The sequence below is a fragment of the Vicugna pacos genome, chromosome 17, assembly GCF_048564905.1.
Source record: "Vicugna pacos chromosome 17, VicPac4, whole genome shotgun sequence".
NCBI lineage: Eukaryota > Metazoa > Chordata > Mammalia > Artiodactyla > Camelidae > Vicugna > Vicugna pacos.
The window spans coordinates 42,283,840-42,297,690 of record NC_133003.1 but is presented as its reverse complement, the minus strand read 5'-3'; the positions used below and the strand labels follow the sequence as shown (position 1 = coordinate 42,297,690).

The window sequence follows — 13,851 nt, the reverse complement described above, 5'->3', positions numbered from 1 at the left end:
ACCAGCAGCACCAGGGGGCTGCGGGGGCAGTGAAGCCGGCAGCAATTCCCAGACGACTGAATTGCAGCTGCACTGCCACATCACTGAGAGCCCAAACGTTTAGTGAGCAGCTCCCTTGAAGCCTAGCTCCTCCCGGCTTCCCCATGGTTTTGTGAGCACTCAAGCCTATGCAATAAATGTTCCTCAAATAACAGGAGTAGCTTCTGTTTCCTGCAGTTCTTACAGGATGGTCCACGTTATATGGAAAGCCAGCAGCAAAAATGAGAAGACAAATGTGTGAGAGGAAAGCAGAACAAGTACATTGTATGACCTTTTAAATGTTGCTGAAGATTGAAATAATCCGTTTTATATTTTACGCAGTGTGAATACTTTTGCAACTTTTTTTTTTTTCAAATGCATGGTTTAATTCCGAGCCGGTATAGCAAGATACTGTAACAGTTTACCTACCTGCCATCCTGCGTGCCGTTCATTTCAAAAGCTTCTCCATCTTTACTCCAGAACAACTTTAGACTGTGCTTCAAATATGAGTCACATTTGCTCTCACAATGGAATTCAACTGTATGTGACCTGGGGACACGAGGATTCTTAGGAGAAACTCTAAGTTTTGTAGCATCTGTTTTTAACAAAACAGAGATACTAGTTAGAGCTAGTACAGAGCACAGCATGCTTTGTAATCAAATGCCTGCCATTTAATCAACCAAAATGGTCAACATGAAAGACAAATCCTGATGCAGTGCTGGTCTCCCTGTCATTTCCTAACGTCATATATCATTACTGTTTTCATTCCATTCAGGCCAGGACACCTGACAAAATTTGGTGGAAGTATTAACTAACAGCCATTTCCTTTGCTACCTCGTAGGGAAAGGGAGTAAAAAGGGCAAACAAATGCCTCGAGATGTTGAAATAATACAAATTCTCCTTCCGGTGCTTCTGGACATGTGGCCAAAACACCACACAGAAAAGAGGAAAATCAACTAATTTTCTATTAACATGTTTGCTATTAACTCAAATCACAGATTAAATGGTGACGCCTGTGCATAGACGAACTAACAGCACGAAGGGGAGGAATCTGAACACAGGCTCCACGCAGGCAGAAGCTGTGCCTGTTCATTACATTCAAGTGTCCCCTGAGAGCTGTGTTCAGAAGGGAGCCTGTATACGGTAGGTCCTCAATACATATTAGTTGAATTTCTTGTTGAATGAGTTACAGTCGTATTTTGAAACTATATTAGCATCAACAATGTGAAGCTCAAACATTGGTATCATGGCCATTTTTTAAAATTTTTGTTTCATTATAATTGTTTCAAAATATATAACCCTCACTCTTCAGGGCCACATTAAGGCAGCTATGTTTACCCCAGGGTGGCCCGCGGTAACCCTCTCAGAAGCCACATGTCACGAGCTGACCTTCAATCCCACAATCATGTTCTGATATTTGCTAACTATATGTTACTTAAGAAAGTGATTAAACATCAAAAGTGTTAGTAAAATTGAGTCTTTGGTATTCCAAGCATGAAATTTGAAGAGATTATCAAACTGAATTAATTTCAACTCAATTATTAAACATCTTACTCCTAATTCTAAATTTAAAGCCAGAAATGCATTTAATAATAATTGGCAGAATTTAATAATCACTTGTTTAACAAGACTCTGAAGAAGTTCACATTGTCACATTTTATAACAATTCTATGAATATTAATATCTCTACTTTACAGAGAAGGTAACTGAAAGCTAAGATGAAATTAATCAGTGATACTAATATTTTCTAACTGGTAAGGGACTGAGCTGTGATTTGAACTCAGGATTGGAAGAGACCAAAGCCATGACTTCCAATCACTATGCTGTATAGCCTCCTATTCAACTCCATTCCTGACATTCTTTTTTCATATATAAAAATGATGCCCTTAATTCTCATGGATATGGTTCCTGTATACCCTTACATATAAAATGGACATTAAAGCAGGCCAAAAGTTTATGGACTTGTCCTTCTGTCTGAGTACTGGCAGTTTTGAGGTCCACTCTGGGCCAAGCACAGCGTTGACTGATAGGCATATGAAGGTTCATTTGGATTCCAGACTTTACTCTCATTACCATCCACCTGGCTGAGCTCCTTAACTTTGACATTGGTTGATTTTATAAAGTGTAACAAGAATCATCTCCATTGACATTATAAAGAGTATTTTTTTAATTACATGTATCACCTGAAAATGCAGAGAGGTATTAGATGTAGACATCATAGGAGAATATTTATGTGCCTTAAAAAATATAGTTGCTGGAATATTGGATAAGGTAGGGCACAGAAAAAAATTACTATTAAAGAATATAAGAATATATAAGACAGCAAAGAAGGAAGAAAAGAATAAAAGAAGGAAAGGAGGGTGTGTGTGTGTGTGTGTGTGTGTGTGTACAGAGACAGAGAGAAATGTTTAAGTACTAGTGAAAACAGATGATTAAACAAGTAAGTACCCTGTCATCCAAGTAGAGGGAGCAGCAGGCCATTACACTGACCTGCCAAAAGAAATACAAATCCTCCTCACATTTGCTATAGGACCTTTCTATTATTGGTGTTTTCCTGAAAAGGGTTCTCTGAGCAATTTTTAAATCTAAACAGTGCTGATGCCTGAGGGTCTGGGTCCAATCAGCCTGAATCTAGACACTCAGATGCTCCTCTATGGCGCACTGAGAGGTCTCAGCACGTGCTTAACAACTGGGAACTATTAAAAATATAATAGGTCGCCTGGACAAGCACAAGGGTTTGAGAGACAACCAGGAGCTAGGGTAGAGTTGAGTGACAAGGTTCACGTCCTACACAAGGCCACTCCTTCAGGACAGGGAGAGGTGCTGGTTTCCTATACTGTGTAGAAACTAATACAGAGAGTCAAACACAATGAAGAAACAGGAAATATGTTCCAAATAAAAGAATAAGATAAAACCTCAGGGGAAAAAATATATAATGAAATGGAAATAAGCAATCCACCTGATAAAGAGTTCAAAGTAATGGTCATGAAGATGCTCACCAAACAGGGGAGAAGAATGGGCAAACATCTAGTGAGAACTTCAACAAAGAGATGAAACATATGAGAAAGTACCAAACAGAAGTCACACCTGAAGAATAATGAACAGAAAAATAGACCACAGAGGTTCAGCAGCAGACCACACAAAGCAGAGAAAGGGTAAGTGAGTTTCAAGACAAGGCAGTGGAACTCACCCAATAAGATAAGCAAATAGAAAACAGAATTTAAAAATAGATAGATTCAGGGACTTAGTGGACAACAGTGAAAAGACTAACACTCACATTATAGGGCTGCCAGAAGGAGGCGAGAGAGATGGGGGGAAAAAAGCCGGATTTCTTATCTGAAGAAATAGTAGCTGAAAACTTCCTTAACCTGAGAAGGAAACTCATATCCAGAGCCACAAAGCCCAGGGAGTTCCAAACAAGATGAACTCAGAGGTCCACACTTGAGATGTAAGGACACACACAAACCGAAAGCAAACGGACAGAAATAGCTATTCCATGCCAATGGAAACCAAAAGGAGTTTTAGGGTAACTTCACTTAGAGAAAACTGACCTTTCAAAGACTGTAATAAGAGACAAAGAAGGGCAGTACATAATGATAAAGGGGGTCAACCCAACAAGAAAATACAACATGTGTAAATATTTATGCATCCGAAATAGAAGCCCCTAAGTATACAAACCAAAGATTAACAGCCCTAAAGGGAGAAATTAACAACACAGTAATAGTAAGAGACCTTGATATTCCACTTAAGTCAATGGATAGATAATCCAGACAGAAAACAACAAGCAGACACCAGCCCTCAATGACATGCTGGGCCAGACGGGCTTTACAGAACATCCCACCCAAAAGCAACATTCTTCCCAGGTGCACGTGGAATATTCTCCAGGATAGATCGTATGTTAGCAAGTGCTGGCGAGAATATGGAGAAAAGGGAACTTTGGCAGTGTTAGTGGGGATGTAAACTGGTAAAGCAACTATGAAAGCAGTATGGAGGTTCCTCAAAAAATGAAAAAGAGCACTACCATATGATCCAGCAATTCCACTTCTGGGTACTTATCTGAAAATAAAAATACTAACTCAAGAGATACATGTGCCTCCGCTTTCAGTGCACCAATATTTACAACAGCCAAGATATAAAAATAACCTGACGGTCCATTAATGGATGAATGGGTAAAGAAATGGATGTGGATATATATGTGTATATAAGCAGAATATTCCACTGGAATACTATTCAGCCAAAAAAAAGAGAGAGAGAGAAATCTTGCCATTCGTGACAACATGGATGGACCTGAAGGGCATAATGCTAAGTGAAGCAAGTCAGTCAAAGACAAACACTGTATGCTCTCACTTATATGTGGAAACAAATACATTTTTTTTTAAGTTCATAAATACAGAGAACAGATTGGTGGTCACAGAGGCGGAAGGTGGGTCTTGGAAGAAATGCGTGAAGGGGGTCAAAAGGTAAAACTATGGGAAGGAAGGATGGACGGACGTTCAAATCTATCTCTTAAACATAGTTAACACAGAAATTTCAGCTCATGTTTATAATTTAATTTATTCCCACATAAAAGTGGCTGGGGAGCATTGCCCTAGTTCTCGCTAGGGTTTTCCTAGATACCCTTGGCCTTGGGCAGAAAGGAGAACTACTGAGCGTAATGCTTTGCTGTTTCAACGTCTCTGTTCATGGAAACTCCAGAGTCTTCCAGTTATTGTTTCTGGAATCCCAACAACATGACGCCATACATAATTTAGAAATTCAGTCCCAAGTTTCACTGTTCTAAGTACGTGTGACAGGAATAGGGCAGGCCGTCATTCTCACGCCATTCCCAAGAATACAGACACCCTGCGTTAGCTAATGGAGTGGGGAAAACATCGAACCAATTCACATTTATTTAGCATGGAGCTTTAATTAAGAGATTAATAGATGCTTAGCTCCCAAGTAAAAATAAATAATTTAATTAATTAATTAACTAATTTGTGAAAAACCCAAGAGACTTATTAATGGCTTCCCAGGACTTTCTTCAGAAGAGAAGAAATACAAACCTGTTTACGATTCAAAAAGAGGACGAAAACCCTCCTCACTCTGTCATGCCCAAGTCTTCATGAAACTGAGCCTTTATGAGTTTAGTTGCGAAATTTCTAGTTCAAAGAGTTGATTACTGGTGATACTTACATGGAGTTGGTTATTGAAATAAAGTAACTTGGTTCATAGAGTTGACTGCTGGTGGCATTACACTGAATTGGTTACAGAGATATACCAAAATAGGGAATTTAAGAATATTGCTGGTCATGCATCACCAAGAACACCTAGCTCCCTATCACAGTTGTCTAAAGCCATGTACACACCACCAACGTGGCCTGTAATTCTTGTGATGATCTTTTAGATGAAACCCAATCTGGGAGTTTTGAAACCGCCTACAGAAGTTTAACAGATACCGAACTTAAGTCATACTGTTTCATTTGGGAAAATGAAGACAAACTTCATGTAAGAATTCATGCAAGGTAAAAACCAAATAAAATTACTTCTAATGTCCAGATTGGCTGTGACTGCTGTTTTTCCTTTAGCATTTTCTACCCAGCAGGAGTAGGAACCAGCATCGTCTTCTGTGGTCTTGTTGATCTGTAACGTGCCGTTCTCGTGGATATGATACCGTCTGCCTTCAAGGGGTTTTGCCTCTTCCATCTTCTGCCTATAAGCATAGAAAACTCACATCAGTTTGGGGTGTGACAGAATTGTATACTTGTTTTCAGACTGGCCCCAGATGTCATTCAGTCGTGTCCCTTCTTCAGGACCTTTGCAGGCCGTATGAAATGTCCCACTGGGAGCTACAGTTTTCCCAGAATGGGTGGCAGGCGTGTGTCTTACCTGCCCAAGTAGACCGTGGCTGGAGGAAATCTGGGTCTGAGCTCTAGGCTCCTGCTGTATTCCTAAAAGCTCTCAGTACCACTTTGCATCTGTCCTTAGAGCTTAATAAGTATTTTCCACCTTATTGATGGTGAACTCTTTAGTTAATGATGGCTTCAGAGTACTAAAATGGGAAAGCTAGTAATTGAGAGAGATAATGAACCTTCGGAACAGACTGCTGTCCTGGGGGAACATTGGTCATTCAGAAATGTTATAGGCGGAAAGCCTCTCCTGTCCTGTAGACAAGGTTTACAGTCGCTCTTATCAACTCAGAGTCATTTTCTCCCACACTCATCCATTTTCTGCCGCAGCTTGATTCACCCTAAACATTTCACAGTAAGAGGCTGCTGGAGAGAAAATTCCTGAAGGACAGACTCTAGCTGCTGTTCAGACGGGGTTTTACAGGGCTTGGATGAGGCACTTGCCTCAGAGACAAAACTGAAGAACTGTCAAAACCTCCCAGTAATCAAAATAAATAATATTTTAACGAGGTATTTTCAAAACCCAAAAATAATGCAAAAAAAAATCCACAATGAACAAATTATCCACATTTTAAGTAAAGACAGAATCCAACCCTACATTTGTATGACCTTGCCTTGCCCACTTCACCCTAACCTCAGCCCTGCAGAGCGTGGGCGAAATTGTTTAAGAAGAGTTTAACCAAATTTTCCCACGGTAGGAACAAATATGGTAGATCCACGTGACAATGTGTTTGGAGTTACCTACACCATCCGATATACTGAAATTAAATTCAAAATGCATGTTGGAAAAGTTTTAAACATAGGCATTTGAAATGAAATGCAGGCTTAATAATTATTTAGGTAATATACAAAACAACAACATAAGTAATGTCTGATCTTAGATATACCCATAATGAAAACCTGAATCTCCCTGTGAAACTGTCTTAGTAATAACTTCAGTGCCTTGCCTTCCTTTGTGAGCAAAAATGGCTCTCCGAATGTCCCCACATGAGACAATCCTACAAATCTAGTCAATGGTTCCAGGAGAGGTAGTTAAGTTTGCAACCTAATTGCTCAGAGGCCTTGGCTACCTGTAACAACATGGACACAATGCAGCCTGTCAAATGATGGATGAAGAAACAAGGCGAAATCTACACCTGACATTCTCTTAAGAAAACTGTACCAGCTTACCAGGACACTATTGCCTCGGGTGAAGCAAAGAACTCACAGTCCAAGAAAGCACTGTACCCAACCACTGTAGCGTAATTTTCTTCATCTGCCGTTTGTATCAACGGGCGAACATCTATTGGAAAGCAATATAAATATAGTTTTAAATTTTCGTATAAGACGACAGACAAATTAATTTCTATATCCTAGCCATATTAATAAGAACAGAAGACAGCTGAATATCACGGCACATATTCTTGAATAAGAAAGTATTCAAATGCCATGCATTTTTGAAAGTATAACTTTAGTCTAATACAAAAATAGAAGGTGGAAGGTATTTTGATTTCCCCCCGTGTTTTATGTGCCGAGAATTTAGTCTACTTGTGAGTATGACCTTGAACATTTTCCTGTAGAAAATGACAGGTTAACAGCCCGCTCCCCGGTGAGCTCACCTACGACATCGATGTTGGCACTGGCCAGGATCGTGCCGTGGACGTTCGAGGCCTCGCACTGGTACACAGCGGTGTGGTTCGGCTGTACGTTGGTAAAACTGATTTCTCCGGAGGTGATGACATCACCAGAAAATGGATTTCCTTCAAGAGATTAAAGAATGCCAGTTTGATAAAAAATAGAACGTGAAATATTTAAACACCATTTATTAAATGTGTCACACAGTATTTATATTTTAAGACCAGTTTAGGGTGAATAATAGTTCGCTGAAGCCAATTCTTTACAATTTCTTAACAGCAACCATGAATTTTTCTTTCCAGACCCTTCTGCAATTTCAGTTTTCCTTCAAATTAGTATTTATTGCCAGAATCTCTGTCAGTCTCTGGCTCACTGCCTCTCCATACTCACACCTGTAAGATTCCAGATTTTCTGTTTAGCATTCATGTCCCACTGTGAACTGAGTTTCACTTACTCCTGTAAATTGAGGCCCAGCGTAAACCACATGATCAGCACAGCTCGATCCCCTCAATCCACCAATACTGACTGCTGTTTTCCCCTCGACACTCTTCCTCTGTTTCACTTCTCTGCCCTTCTGCAGTTTTCCAATCCACACCCTTCATTTCAACAGTCTCGCTCTGCTCCTTAACCACTTCAGATACAAAGTTCCTATAGCCCATTCTCCCAGGAAGACTAAACTCTTCTTGAGGGCCAAGGCTAGCTTTGCTACTTTTTGGTAATAAATCCTACGCGACTCCTGATCCAAGCATAATTCTGGAGATACCTTTTGGAAGTAAGAAAAATCTAGTATTTATGGTATCTTTGTTAAGGGCCAGAGAACTCTGTTGGATACGGCACATGTGTTACCTCATTAACTTCGCCCAGAACCTGCTAGGTCAGCACCGATGTGACCACTGAGAAGGCGAAAAGACTGCACTTCAGAGGGAGTGAGCCCACAGCCCACAGCCACCTGCCAAAGCCCGTGCCCCGCCACTACCCTCCCAACAAGCAGCGGAAAGGGCAACATATGAGCTATGGATGTTGACTGAGAAGCACAGGTGGTGAAATTTTTAGTTTAAATGACGTTACAAGATTGCCAGTACATCTGTTTGTATGTGTGTGTGTCTCCATCATACAAAACAGCGAATACACTAAGTTTTAGGTCATAGAAAATACTGGGTATTACATCATAAAATGGAAGATTTTTCTTATGCACCTTTTTCCTTCTGGGGGTGAGAGATACTTGACTATGAGGTCCGTGGTGGCAAGACCTCACCTGTGTGTCATGCGCTGTGTCCCCAGTGCCTGAAAAGTAGCTGTCACAGAGGAGGCAGTCAGTGAATGTTTCCCAGAACGATTGGAAAACATTTTGTTGGGTAGCATTTTATTCCAAGTAGGTCTCTCCGTGATATGGAGAAGAAAAGATCCTCCAAATGGCCATGGTCTAACCTCTACAACTGGTGAATATTTTACTCTCCATCTGCAGAAGGGACTCTGCAGATGTGATGAAGGGGAAGGGCTTTTGAGAAGGGGGATCACCCTGGATCCTCCAAGCGGGCCCATGTCATTACAAGGCCACTTATCACCAGAGAACCTCTCTTGGCTGTGGCCAGCCCAAGGGAGATGCGACTATGAAAGAAGGGTCCAAAAGATGCAAGCATCTGGTCTGAAGATGGAGGAAGTGGGCCAAAAGCCAAGGCAGGTGGGCACCCTGCAGGAACTGGAAAAGGCAAGGAAAGGGTTTCTTTCTCAGAGCCTCCAGAGAGGAACACAGCACTGCTGGCACTTTGATTTTAGCCCAGTGAGACTTGTGTTGGACTTCCAACCTGCAGAATTGTAATATAAAAAATGTTTTAGGCCACTAGACTTGTAATTTGTTATAGCAACAATAGAAAACTGGTACAATTCTGTAGTTTTTTAAGGAGCCAAAGAATTGAGACTTGGATCTCACTCTGCACTCTCATGCCTGACACCAAATTCTACAAGTTTCACAATTAACTCCATCATCCCTGTCAGTTCTCCCTCGACCATCTGCTCCAGGACAGAAGTGCAATGTAGTGGGAGAAACTTCAGCTCTATCTTAGCCATTTCACTTCCATTTCTGGCTCTAAATTCACTTGGGTTGTGTCCCCCAGTAAGTGATGCAACATCTCCGAGCCTCAGTGGCTACATCTACAAACTGGAGAGTAAAAAATCTCCCTTGCAGGGCTTATCAGGAGGCAAAGAAACACCGTATGCAAACCATTTGACAAAGGTTAGGCTTGTGATCAATAATAGTAATCATTCTGATTTAATTTTCACATATGATAATATGTAAAAGATATGTAATTGCTAAAAATGCAAGCTCAAAGAGATTTCAGACTCTTTCATGAGCCCACTATCAGCAAACATCCTAACTACCAATTGTTATGACCTGCTGGCAGGGAAGCAAGGAGAGCTTTGGTCCAGGGCTGTGGAAGGAATACGGAGTTTAGATTCCAAACCTGCGGCTTTGGTTCTAGGTCTGCCATTATCCAGTAGTGCTGTCTTGCGTTAGTTTATTTTCAGCCTTGACATTTCCATCCATAAACAAACCAGTTACCTCTACTTTGGGAATAAATGCATAACCTAACTCCCACCCCAACCCAAGGCTACAAAATCTTTCAGGCAGCTCCCACCTGGAGTCACACAAGTGCTTCTCCATTCAGAGGCCAGAAAAAAGATGCTCTGTTGATACCTTAGAGCCTGCTGCTCTCCTCATCTAAATCCCTCAAGAGCTGCCCATCTCTGCAATAATACCCCAAGTCCCTACTCGGACCCTCACCTTTACATGTGATATGGCCCCTCACATCTCCCTGCAGTAGACTGGTCTCTCCAGGCACTGCCCCTTCTCATTGACGCAGCCTCAGCCACAGCAGAGCCCTGGCTTTTCCTGAACACTCCAAACATGCCTCTGGTCTCTGCCCTCAGTGACCTCTCCACCCGGAAAGCTCTTTCAGAGGGATTGGCATGGCTGCACCCCTCACCTCCCCGAGACCTCTACTCAAAGGTAAATAACCACACGGGTCTTCCCAGTATTACCTTAAGATGGGATCTCCACGCTAGGTCCTGAACTTCTCACACCCTCCCCTTCCCCAGCGGTTTTTATTTTTACCACACTGCAGTATACATTTCTGTGCCTACCTGTCCACTGCTTGTCTCTCCCCTCTAGAACGCCCCGTTTACCAGAGCAGGGGCTGTCCATTTTATTCACTGCTCTCTCCCAAGCAATAAGGCCAGTGCCTGGTACTAAGAAGGCATTCAATAAATATTATTTAATGTAATAATCAATCTGTTAAATAAGAATAATCGTAGTCCCTTTAAAAGGCTCATTTGAGGGTCTAAAGCAACATGTGAATGCCCTTCATGAACAGCCAGTGCTGTTCAAATATAAAATTTCATGATTTTATGTGCCAGAGAATCTGCATTCTTTATTTCAGCATCCTTAGCATGCTTTATGAACAAAAATTGTTTTCATTTCCCTCTGATCTGCCTCAAGTCTTATTTTTCATTTTTTATTCTGTTCTCTAAAGAGATGAGTAAAAAGACTCAAACTGAGGATATTAATGAGGGCTAAAGTGTCAGCTGACAGATAAAAGGATAAAGAACACATGAGATATATATATATATATATATATATATATATATCATACACACATGTACACACTGTGGGATACTGTTCAACCATAAAAATGAGGAAATCCTGTCATTTGTGATAATGCAGATGGACCTTGAGGGCATTAAGCTAAGTGACATAAGTCAGACAGAGAAAGACATATATTATATGATCTTACTTATGTGTGGGATAAAAAACAAACACAAAAAAACCCAGATCAGAACAAGCTCAGTGGTTGTCAGAGGTCAGAGGGTGGAGGATGGGCTAAATGGGTGAAGGGAGTAAAAAGGTACAAACTTCCAGTTATAAAACAAGTAAGTCACAAGGATACAAAGTACAGCATGGCAACAATACTGCATATCTGACAGTTGCTAAGAGTAGATCTTAGATGCTCTCATCACAAGAAGAAAATTAAGTAGCTCTTTAATGTGACAGATGTTAACTGGACTTACTGTAGTAATCATTTCACAGTGCATACAAATATCAAAGCATTATGCTGTACATCTAAGTCTAATATAACACACATCAGTTACATCTCAATAAGAAAGACGAGGAAAAAAAATGTTTCTGAACCGCTCATTGTTTTGCCAAGGTATCTGTTACTTTAAGTAAGTAGAAACATTTCTTCTTCCGGAAGCTTTAACAAGACAGAATTGAAAGTCATTGTGCTTAGTTATCTGCTAAGAAAGGAGATATGGTCATACGGTGATTTGACAATTTCTAGATTAATAGCCATAAGCCTGTGAAAGTAATAGATATTTTTAAATTACTATCACTTTTGTTTTCAATCTCATCATCAAATGTGTTCAGTTAGTATCTGCTTGTCATCGACACTGCTTCTGGCCATTCACAGAACAATAAAACAGACGTTTCTCTCAAAACTAACAATAACAACAATGAACACTAAGGTTTCCTGAGTACTTGCTGTATAAGAACGACAGTGAACAGTACTCTGGGAGCGTTGTCTGTGCGGCGGTCTCTGTGCTAAGCGTTCTCTACGTGGTGTTTCCTTAAATTCACCTAACAACCCCCACTGGTCGGTGCTACTTTCAGCCTCATTTTACTAATGGCACAAAGGGCTTGAAGAGGGTCAGTAATGCACCAAATCACACAGCTAGTAAATGATTGAGCCTGAGTGCAAACACAGACACGCTGCATCCAGAGTTGATGAAATATGACGTTGTACAGATAACATTACCCCAAGTGGCTGACATTTTCATCTCATTCAGTCACAACCAACTACCATTAGCTCCATTTTGCCATTAAAAACTAAAGCCTGGGGAGATTCACCGAGCAGCTGAAATTTAGTCAATCTCCCCAAGCTTAGGTGCACAGCCTAGTTGAGGTCCCCAGGTCTCTGGACCACCAGGATGCCTACCCTGTCTCTCTGGCCCTGTGGATTTCTCAGATCATGCAGACAGGCATGCCCGAAAAGATCCTTGTAAAGAGCAGAGCCCACGTGAAGGGTCACTGTTGCTTGGATCCCAGGGAAGTCCTGCCTTCCAACCACTGAGTCAACCACAGGGACAGGGACAGGTGCAGCAACTGACTTTCCTTCTTGGGTGCATCCTCTATGTCATTCAGTTGCCTTATTTTTAAACCTTTATGAGTGTGAGAGAGTGTGTGTGTGTGCGTCTGTATAAAATTAATGAATGGCCCAACAGATACTAGTTATGGCTGTTCCATAAAACCAAATATAACTCAAATTGCTTTGCAAGATGCATGCTATTTTGGATTTCCTGGTTAGGTCTGTCTTGACAGTCCAGCCACTTTTGACTGTTTTAGCCATAACCAGCGTGTCTGACCGTTGACCATCCCAGCAAACCGCTGCCTTCAGCATTGCATCACAATCGGTGTTTTCACTTACTCTCAATTGGGAAGCCGTTGACTCTCCACTTGACTGTGGGTTCAGGTTCTCCTTCAGCCTCACATAACAAGATACCACTGCTCCCAGTGCTGTACACGCCACTCTGAGGTTTCTTTGTCCAGCGAGGGGGCTCTGGAAATAGAGTGAAGAGCACATCAGCATTTTATCTATCACAGAAGGTCCGAAAAGGTTAAGGCCTGTAGTTCTGATACACACCAGCAGAGGGCAGACACAACAAAGAGTTTCACACTAGCTCTTGGTAAATGTTTTTCTAAAGCAAGATATGGACATTGTTTTTCGCGTGGAATAGGGTGTGTGTGTGTGCGTAATTTGGAATCTTAGCATGTATAATAAAATCAACACACCAAAAATAGTTGTCTACAGTCACTTTATTTAGCTACTGGTGAAGTATCCATGTCATTACAGAAAATGGAGGGATAAACACATTAAGTTTTATCTAAGTGCTGCTTACAGCTATTTCATGCTGTAGCATGGCATACAAAATGGCTGATATTCAAGAAATAATTTTGAAATTTTTTTAATACAATTAAAATGTTCAGCCATTATTTTAAAGATTTCTTAATTAATGACTTTATAGCATTTTTATGTCCAAATCTAATTATCTGTCTTAAGAATTTGGCAAACATCATTGCCTAGAATTTTTTTTTTTTTTTTTTGGTAAGGGATAAGACAAGGAATCCTATAAGTAAAATTTACTTTTTTGCTCTAGAAACAATGGAAGAAAAGATGTATTTAAATCACTTGTATCTTTCTATGCCCTAATGCTCCAATATTGTAATTCTAAGTAGTGTTTCAGTACAGAATGAGACAATTTTCTTTGGTGCAAACATTAC

At 40.8% G+C, this 13,851-nt stretch overlaps 1 protein-coding gene across 15 annotated transcripts in view; it reads right to left on the bottom strand.

Annotated features, from left to right (window-relative positions):
- The window catches only part of CHL1 (cell adhesion molecule L1 like), a 560,006-nt gene that overhangs the window by 33,145 nt on the left and 513,010 nt on the right, over positions 1-13,851 (bottom strand). For all 15 annotated transcript variants that reach the window (XM_072941719.1, XM_072941716.1, XM_072941717.1 and 12 more), the window contains 5 exons: positions 12,998-13,129; positions 7,502-7,642; positions 7,074-7,185; positions 5,541-5,707; positions 448-613 (listed from right to left, as the gene is read on the bottom strand). In XM_072941719.1, the coding sequence (XP_072797820.1) occupies positions 448-613; positions 5,541-5,707; positions 7,074-7,185; positions 7,502-7,642; positions 12,998-13,129 (718 nt within the window). The remainder of the gene's footprint in view (positions 1-447; positions 614-5,540; positions 5,708-7,073; positions 7,186-7,501; positions 7,643-12,997; positions 13,130-13,851) is intronic.